Genomic DNA, 9,855 nt, shown 5'->3' on the forward strand with positions numbered 1-9,855 from the left:
GCTGCAAAATATGAAATAGGACTAGGTTCACAATATACAGAAAGTGTAATCAATGAGCTTTCACAAAATCAATGAATCAGAGACAATAAACCAAATACTTTGATAATACAACCATCTCAGAAACTAAGTAGCAAGGAGAAATTAAAATTGTACAATGACATGTACATGCTTCAAAGAAATTCAACTAAACAAACAGATTTAAAATTATTCCATCAAAGGCATTTGGATGGATCAAAGTTATCAAATCAATTTTTTTTGAAATAAAATGTTAACCTTTTCTAGCAAAAATGGTTTAACAAAATACCAAGGTCTAAAGTATAATTAACGGACCAGCAACACAGCATATGAAAAATAAAATTACCAACGTTCAATGGTCACTTGGAAGAGTCAATTTTACAAAGTCCTAGTTTTTATAAAAAATGGCTTCATTAGATATGTATTCTCTATATACCCTTCATCCTTTATCTTTAAAGCATTATTAGAATTTCAGCCTTTTTAACTCCTACCCTTCCCATTTAACGTTCCTATCAAGTAATGTATTCTTTTATAAACTGGTGCTGATAACAAATCTAAAATCCAGGTCATCAACCCAATAATCCACAATATACTATATTATCAATTATCCAACAATACCAAAACCACTAGAATATTGATTATAACAGTCTGATACAACTGAAACTATGGCCAAGTTGTAATGTTAAGCAGTAGCCAATGTTGTATATTGCTTATAACACTTTAATAGTATTATAGTTTATATCAGTCTCAATTCCTTCTTACTATTTTCCTTTTCCTTACTACAAAATGGTTAATTCTACTACTCACAAAGGCTAACGAGGAATAGTACAAGAATAATAAATCAAGATCATCATATTTATATATAATAAGATCTTTAAAAGAAAAATAACCTTATTTGGAGTGTGCTCTAGAAGTTTCTCTACTGCAAATGATTTTGCAATTATTATCAACAGTGTAAACCAAAACACCCTTTGAAAATTTCCGTGCACAATACTTAGCAATCGACACCAAACGAAGTCGCTTCCTATAACAAAACCAGGTTTGTTGATGAGCTTCTACACACTGTCAGTTGCAGATAAACCTGCATTAAAACAACGCGATTTCAGTTCCCAAAACTCTCTATAGAGTGCTATATAGTGGCTTCAAATTTCAAATCTTAGAAGCAGAACATAGATGTTAGTAGCACACAAAGAGCATATTGGAAATTAGCATTTTTCTTTTATAATGTCCAGAAGCCAAATGCTTGTATCTTTTAATCCATAGTGTGCATTATTCTCACCTTGTAGTCATATTAATATTGTCTAGTTTAATTACGTTATCTGACCTATGTATAAAACAAGTAAAACTTTCAACACAAGTTTTCTTTAGTTGGAAGAATTGAATCGAAACCTTGGTTAAGTGATCATCTTGAGAGATTTTAGCCTGGTGAATTATGGTATTGTTAGGGGCAGCCAGGATTGTTTAATGCTTGTTTAATGTTTATGACTCATCTAAGAAGGAAAATTAATTTAAAAGGGTTAACTGGTAAACTTAAAAGTAGAGATCACGTGTAGAAGAGACCGAAAAAGAGAAAATGATGACAACCATTATGCCTCTATTTATTAGGATTCATTCAAAAACTTGTAACTAGATTAGTCTAAGAGTCTTCACTTTAAATAGAACATGCATGCGGAGGGGGTTCAATATGGGTTTAGAGGATAATGTTGTTTTCTTTTAACTCGTACTAAAGCTTGCTTGATTCATTTCAACTCACATGATTGCCCTTCAAAGTCTACTAACTAAGGCTTGTTTAAGAGAGAAGGGAAAGATGGATGATCGATCATAATAAAAATGGGAGGAATAAAAAAAATGAACAGTCGATTGAGAATCATAGTATCTTTAAAGATTAATTCAATTGAATGAGAACAACATGCTGTTTATATCACTCGAATCAGTCAACCCTGTTTCTCAGTTTCACACTCATCACACTATGTAAAAAGTACTCGAGCTATTTACAAAATAAGAGAGTGACTCAAGGGGAGAGATAGACGAGATTAATTCTCTACAATCTAGTCTCATTACTTAAGAGAAACAAAATAACAGAGCAATTTATTCTTGTTGATCAAACACAGATGTACGTATACTCTAATCAGCATTGTCTCTTAAAAGATAGAATTATAATCTGCTAATTAATCTAACTCAATTAGCTATCTAGCCAATCAACACTCACGTGTTTAATTGGTTAAAATTATGACAGAAGCAGAATAATGATTAGCCAGCTGAGCTTGCTCATATGGGACAAAGTCACATGAATCAAATTCTTAACCCTAAACAGCAGCAGTTAACCCCAATTAATAAAAGATATGGACAAATTCTTGTTTAAAATTCCGAACTAAGAGTGAAAACACGAAAGAAAGCTCAAAGTGTTAGAACTAACCAGGAACAGGGAGAGGCCGCGATAGCTCAGGATGGCGGATGGTGGAGGGTGGCTCAACAGTTTCGTGCACGACCAAGGTGACGGGAGACTTCGACGCCAGTGGAAGAAGCGTGTATGGGAGCTGCGCGACTCCACAACCCAGACAGAGGTGCAGGGTGTTGCAGATCTTAGGAATTTCGCACACCCTGGACAAGGGAGTATGGGTTTCCGAAACTGTGGCTGAGGCAAATGCTCAACGGCGGCCAGAGGACCCAGGATCGGCAGCAATGGCGCAGTGGAGCAGCGACGGTAGTGTTCGCGCGCTTCCAAGGACTCTTCGCGGGGTTCTGCTTAATTTGGGAAAGAATTAATTAGAATTTATAGGATAAATTAAAAAGAGGTAAAACAGAAATTGAGTTAGCAGATCCTTACATATCTAGCGGCATTTTACTAGGCAATCACCGCTGTTGTGGCGGCACACGAAGAGAGCCTTCTTCCGCACTACTGCTTTGCGGTAGCAAGGTGAAACGCCGCCAATTCTCTGCCGCTATGCTCCGTTCTTAGCGTAGTGGTTCTTCATCTTATACATAGAAGGTGCACCTTAGCTGCCAAACTAACTACATAGTCAACAAGCTAATTAATTAACTAATTAATAAAATCTTCTACACATTAGTTATGTAAAATCAACCATTAAACTAACTACTCTACATGTATAATTAACTAATATAACAACTCAAGTAACAGACTCTCTCAAGCCAGAATCATTTGCACTTAACATCCTGAGGTTGTTATTACATTTTTTAAATATGTTAGGAGCTAGTGCTTTAGTCAATATTTTAGCTGTTTGATTTGTTATAAAAACTGGTAATAGTTTTATCAATTGTTCTTGCCATTTATCTCTAATAATATGGCAATCTATTTCTATGTGTTTCATCCCTTCGTGCAACACATAATTTACTTCAATATGCAAGGCTGATTGGTTGTTGCAGTAAATAACAATTGATTTCTCTAATTTGATATGCAAATCTTTCAAAATGTATGTAATTTACTGTACTTTACGAGTTGTTATAGATAGAGCTCTATATTCTGCCTCACATGATAAAACTACCACTGTGTTTTTCTTCTTATTTTTTCATGATACGATTGATGTTTCCATGAAGAAACAATACCCAAAATTTGATTTTCTTGTGTCTAAGCATGCTTTCTAGTCTCTATCACTATCCAAAAACCACATGATTCTAAATCTATCTGAGACGAAAACATTAAGGGGAGTGGATCTTTTTTCGTAGAAAAAAAATTGGATAGTGTCAAATGTTTAATTTCATTTTTTATTGTTCTCTCTTTATTATTTTTAGTCCCATTTATAAAATTAAAAATAAAAAATCACACTTTATTTTTTCAAGTGTTAAAAAAAATAAAAAGAATCTATTTTCAACATTAAGCCAGTGCACGATCTGTTTTCAAATATCTTAGCACTTTTATAGCAGCCTCAAAATGCTTGTCAATAGCGTAGTCTAAAAACTAACTCAATCTTCCTACTTCATAACCTATATCTGATTGTGAAGTAGAGTAATCTTTTTACCAATATTCAAAATAGCAAAGTTTCAACCAAACAAAAATAAAATAATATAAGATAACGCCATAAATTATTTGCATTATTAGTTGAAATTTTTATTTGAACATAAAATCTGTATAATAAGAGGCTGCCAATGGAAAAATGCCAAAATAATGGATAAAGGTCTCTCCGAAAGGCAAAATAGCAAAGTTTCAACCAAACCAAACTAAAATAATATTAGAACAATATCTTTATTCTTTATAAGTTTATATTCTCAAAACAAAATCCTTTCCTACTTATTCATCCTAAAGAATCCTAATATAGAATAATGTTGTCATTTAATGGATTGAAAAAGATTAAAAGAATAATCATCTTCCATTAATTTGCGAAACCAATCAACTTTTCCTTAGCTTTCAATTACTTAAAATGGATATTATCGCCGAATAGAATTCAAGTTTCTCAAAATGGTCAAAATGAAAGAATTATGGTAGCGCTAAAATTAAATGAGAGGAAAAAAAAGAAACAAAAAATTATCATGGATTCCAGTATCGAATTACTTAGGGAATTAATTTTTTTTTCCAATCACAATGAATTCAAACATGCTATATAATATATAAAACAAGGTAGAGTATATGAATTTATGAATGGAGAAAGAGGGATGGATATATAAGAGAAAAAGACAAAATTGTTTGAATAGTATGAATACTGGTTGACTAAAGAAGTTGGGTCTTAATATATAATTTTTTCTCCTAGAATGTTACTTTTAGATAAATAAATTATAAATCATTAGTCACGGACTATCTACTTTATATTAGAAGTAATTAATTCATAAATTACTGATCAGTGATCACGGACTATATACTTCATATTATTTGTAGAATTAATTAATTCATTTAGATAAAAATTACAAAAAAAAAAAAATCAAACTCTCTGATCTGGGTATAAGAAAAGAATATTACCATAAATGAAAACATTATATTGTTATAAATTCCACTGTTGGCAAGCAAATGCTGGATGGAAAGACACAAAAATAATTGAAAATCCGAATATAATCCCATATATCCATCATCATGAAGGTTCACACGTTTAATGTTGTAGTCCTTTACTGTATGCTCTTAATATGCACTTGTTATGGCTTCAACCCCAAACTATCGTTCTATAATTCTTCCATAGTTGATGCAAATGCAGAACAATGGCAACCAGCATCAGCTACATGGTATGGACCGCCAGATGGCGCTGGAACAGATGGTAAGTGCCCTTTCTTTTTTTTTTTTTGTAAAATTGGGTACTTTTAATTTAATTTCAAAAGTTGGTTTAAAATATGAGAAATATTTTATATTTATAAACTATTTAAATACTATATTTCAAAAAAATATAAGATTTGTAATATATTTTTAGTTTAATTATTTTGTTAGTATCTAGAATTTTACTAAATTTATAATTAGATTTTTATATTTTTTTATTCAGTTAGGTCTCTATATATTACTTTTAATGTTATAATTAAATTTTTATTATTATAAAAAATATTAAAATTAATAGAATATTTCTTGACAAATTAAAGGTACATATAATTAAAATCCTAATTAGATTTTTGATCACGTATTTTTTTAAAAAAAAATTCTATTAATTTTAATATTTTTAACATGAAAATAACCTAATTATAAAATTAAAAATAGTATAAGAATCTAATTAAAAAAGTATATATAAATTTAATAAAATTATAAGCATTAATAAAGTAATTAAACCTATATACTGGTTGAATTTTAATTATAATTCTAATATTTTAATACTATACTAAAATTGAGTGTGTTTAACTCAACTATAAAAACATAGATAGATATTATTTCAAAGGATGAATCAAATTTAATTTGTTTATGTCATATTATCTAGCTATTAATTTAGAGATTAATTTGCTATATATTAATTAATCTTGTGTATGTGTGTGTGATATATAGGTGGTGCTTGTGGATATGGTAGTAGTGTGGGGAATCCTCCACTCTCTAAATTGGTATCAGCTGGTGGCCCTAATATTTTCAACAATGGCGAAGGATGTGGCGCTTGTTATGAGGTGCATGCAGCCATTGATTTACTTTAATTTATGTATATAATCTTGTCAAAAAAAAAAATTATATATGATGCAGGGAAGATTCTTGTACATTCAAAATCTCATAATTTGGTTTGATATTTTTTGTATTAGTCCTAGGTTTTAATGTTCCATATCATATTTTCTGTGACTTTTTTAGAAATTTTTTGGTGACTATGTGCCATATCTCATTTTAATACTCAAGTCTTTATTTTTTTTATTATTAAATTGAATTTGTTGTCTTTTATCTACGAAAAAAACGTTGTCCAGTAAGAAGTTACACAGTTTTTGGAAAGAAAAAAGAAAGATAAGTGCTTGTTTGATAGCCACATATATATTTCCGTTAAATTTTTTAAATAAAAAATATATTTTTACACTATTTAGCATGTTTGAACTTTAAATTTTTAGATTATTTTTTTAAAATATATAAGCTATAATTATTATATGTTCAATCTAACATATGTAAAACAATTTTTATTTCTTTAAAAAGTTTTTTTTATTAAATCATCTATTAAATAGCTGGTAAAATATCAACTGCTTACTTATCTTAAGATATCTCAATAAGCATAATAATCATTCTAATCATTATTCAAGTTACTTATGGAAAATCTAACATAGTAATATGATTATTATTATTATTATTGGTCATCATAAAATTATAGGTGAAATGCACAGAAAATGAAGCATGCTCTGGTGAAACAGTGACAGTAATGATATCAGATCAATGCCCTGGATGTCCAGCCACTCATTTCGATCTCAGTGGCTTTGCTTTTGGTTCATTGGCAAAACCAGGGCAGCAAGATAATCTTCGCAATGCTGGACGCATAAACCTTCAATATCAAAGGTATACCGCACTTGTTTTGATGAGTTTCTAAAAAATTTTTTAGTTATATTTGAGTATAATAATATAAAAATATTTATTTATTTATTTATTACGTAAAAAATATTTTTTAAAAAAAATTATTTCAAAAAAATCTTTTTAAAAAAATATAAATTATAATTTAAAAAAAAGATGTTTTTGTTTTTTGTAATATTTGTATTTTTATTATTAAATTTTTTTAAATATATTAAAAAATAAAAAATTTATTACAAAAGAATTTTTTTATCAATTTAATATTTAAACAAGTACATATTATAATAAAATTGTATTTATTCTAAAAATTTAAACCATCAGATAAAACATACGTAAATGATTATATATTTAGTATAGATTTATTTTTATCATATGCGGTATCCTATCTTTATATCAGAGTAATAAGCATTTAATTCTAAATTTATTTAATGTCTTTTTCAGGGTTTCATGCTCATTTGGGCAGCCAATAGTATTCACCATAGATAATGGGGCAAACCAATACTACTTTGCAACCGAAATTGAATATGAAAACGGGGAAGGAAATCTTGTGGATGTAGAATTGAAGCAAGCAAATCAAGATTCATGGATTCCAATGAAACGTTTATGGGGTGCAAGATGGGTTCTCAACCTTGGTTCTTTAATGCAACCTCCATTTTCTCTTATGCTCACTGAGACTTCTGTCAATGGCTCCAGCAAGACCATTGAAGCTAACAATGTTATCCCTGCTGGTTGGCAACCTGGCCAAGTTATTCGATCAGCCATAAACTTTAATAATTAGATCTATCACTCTTATGTGAAATCAAAATAAAAAAAAAAATATGAGAAAAAATCAAAAATGCTATTCGTACGTTAAAATTAACCACTAAAATCAACTATCAATATATTTGTATATAAATACATATCTGATTTAAGATATTTTTAATATATATTTATATTTAACATGTATTTTATATTAGTGGCTGAATTTGATAGCTAATTTTATTGCACACATAGCATAATCCAATATATATATATATATATACAAGTATAATTATCCGTGCCATGCACGTGATAAGATTGAAAAAAAAATTTTAAGTTGTTGTGTTAAAATTAATTTTAATTATAATAATTTAATTAATAAAAAAATTGTATGCGTTGTTTTTCTTTTCTTAATATAGTGTTAATTGTATTAACTATAAAATAGTTATTTAATCTACTTTGTTTAATAAATCAGACATATATACTCAATATGACCATAAATAATCTAGTAATACTTAAATCCACCAATAAAGTTTTATATGTTGGTTTACTATGAAGTAAGAACATATCAAAATCAGTTCAAAATGAAGAACAAATTAATAAAAAATCTTAACGCAGAAAGTTCTGTAATAAACAATAAATAATATAAACATATTGATTAACAATTCAATGCTATCCTTTGATACCTGCAAAATATATACATGAAACAACACTGTATCAATGTTAGTATATAAAATTATATTGTTAACGTAATTATAAAATTGTTTATTAGGAGAATAAGATAATACGAATTTTTATGATAATTTTAATATTCTCAAACTATTAATGTACAATAAAAATTCATCCATTATTTCCTAGAATTTATAAATTTTTTTGATTGATAGTAATTAATTTTAATAAATTAATAGATTTAGCAAGTCATTTTGTTATTACCTTTTCATTATAGGCTCTCAAAAACTTCTCTATATGCCACATTCATCGTGCAGTTATCTTCCAAGTGTCCATGATCTTGCAACAGCACTCACAGACCATCTTTACTTGTTACCCTTGATAACGCAACATACAATTGACCATGGGTGAAAACTGGCCTTGGAAGGTAAATTTCAACTTTCGATAGAGTTTGTCCCTGAGACTTATTTATTGTCATTGCAAATGACATGATAATTGGGAATTGTCTTCTTTAAAACCTGACCGGCAATGTTTCATTATTTGGAATTAGATTCAGTCTTGGAATAAGAAAATACTTCCAACTTTGTTACCAGTTAAAGTCTTGCATTCTATCACATGATTTCCCATTCTTCTAACTTGCATTCTCGTTCCATTGCACAAACCATTAGTTTGGTCTATATTCCGCAGCAACATAACAGGAGCGCCAACCTTCAGAACCAACTTGTGTGGTGGTAGACCTGAACAATTTATTCCATTAAGAATCTTCGGCGAGAAAACATCTAACTCAAATTCCATATTTTCCTCCTCAACACACACAGAGTCTGAACTTAAGTAGACTCTTTCTTGTCCAGGTAACCCTGCAGTCATCTTGTTGTTGACATCAGTGACACAATTCAAAGTTGGTGCAAGAATTGCTCTATCCTTGAAATAATTTTCAACGGATAAATTGGATAACATATGGATACACGAAATCAATGAGGTCATCCAAAGCTGTCTTAGAGTTCTTAACCAAAATGTCATATGGTATATGAACGATCGATTCACCATCTGTTGTATCACCAGCCAAATCATCACCAATCTTGAGTAGCCATTCTGTAAAATTTCTGAGTTCTTGTATGTTGTTGTTTTCACCCAGTGACAATCTCATATTTTTTTGTAAGCTTCAGAACCTTTCAATTATGCCACAAATATGAAGAATTAATAGAAGACTGAATTATATCTTGCCTTGAGCCTCTGGGAATCACAGGTAAAATTTGTCTAAAATCTCCTCCGAGAACAACAACTTTACCTCCAAATGACAAATGAGCATTGTACGAATCTGAGCATCTTAAGATGTCTCTGAGGCATTTGTCTAAAGCTTCGTAACAATACTTACTTATCATTAAAATAAAAATTTTTAATTATGATCATTAATTATAATCACATATATTTACTTCAAGATTTATACTTTAAAAACTTAGTATATTAATATTTTGTATTTTATTTCTCAATTTTAGACTATCACAAACATTAGTTACTCTTCAATAATGACAATACTTTTAAAAAAA

The 9,855-nt window shown here is 29.3% G+C and overlaps 2 protein-coding genes across 2 annotated transcripts; one reads left to right on the plus strand and one right to left on the minus strand.

Moving 5' to 3' along the window:
• Positions 1–4,981: 4,981 nt before the first annotated feature.
• On the plus strand, positions 4,982–7,755 carry LOC112720128 (putative expansin-B2). Its single transcript, XM_025770957.3, has 4 exons — positions 4,982–5,213; positions 5,921–6,033; positions 6,711–6,892; positions 7,343–7,755. The coding sequence occupies exons 1-4, from the start codon at positions 5,036–5,038 to the stop codon at positions 7,677–7,679; spliced, it is 810 nt and encodes a 269-aa protein (XP_025626742.1). The 5' UTR covers positions 4,982–5,035; the 3' UTR covers positions 7,680–7,755.
• Positions 7,756–8,860: 1,105 nt separating this feature from the next.
• LOC140177393 (uncharacterized) lies at positions 8,861–9,455 on the minus strand. The gene is made up of 2 exons (XM_072210486.1): positions 9,318–9,455; positions 8,861–9,229 (listed from the first exon to the last, which is right to left on the minus strand). Exons 1-2 carry the CDS (start codon positions 9,453–9,455, stop codon positions 8,861–8,863), a joined length of 507 nt encoding a protein of 168 aa, XP_072066587.1.
• Positions 9,456–9,855: the final 400 nt, after the last annotated feature.

This window comes from Arachis hypogaea, chromosome 2 (genome assembly GCF_003086295.3).
Source record: "Arachis hypogaea cultivar Tifrunner chromosome 2, arahy.Tifrunner.gnm2.J5K5, whole genome shotgun sequence".
NCBI classification, from domain to species: domain Eukaryota; kingdom Viridiplantae; phylum Streptophyta; class Magnoliopsida; order Fabales; family Fabaceae; genus Arachis; species Arachis hypogaea.

Excerpts from the sequence above, each read along its gene's own strand:
- LOC112720128 (XM_025770957.3), top strand. The coding sequence starts at position 5,036 with ATGAAGGTTCACACGTTTAATGTTGTAGTCCTTTACTGTATGCTCTTA. Across the intron at positions 5,214-5,920 it reads AGATGGCGCTGGAACAGATG|GTGGTGCTTGTGGATATGGT; the intron begins GTAAGTGCCCTT and ends TGTGATATATAG. Across the intron at positions 6,893-7,342 it reads ATAAACCTTCAATATCAAAG|GGTTTCATGCTCATTTGGGC; the intron begins GTATACCGCACT and ends TGTCTTTTTCAG.
- LOC140177393 (XM_072210486.1), bottom strand. The coding sequence starts at position 9,455 with ATGAGATTGTCACTGGGTGAAAACAACAACATACAAGAACTCAGAAAT. Across the intron at positions 9,230-9,317 it reads ATATACCATATGACATTTTG|GATAGAGCAATTCTTGCACC; the intron begins GTTAAGAACTCT and ends AATTATTTCAAG.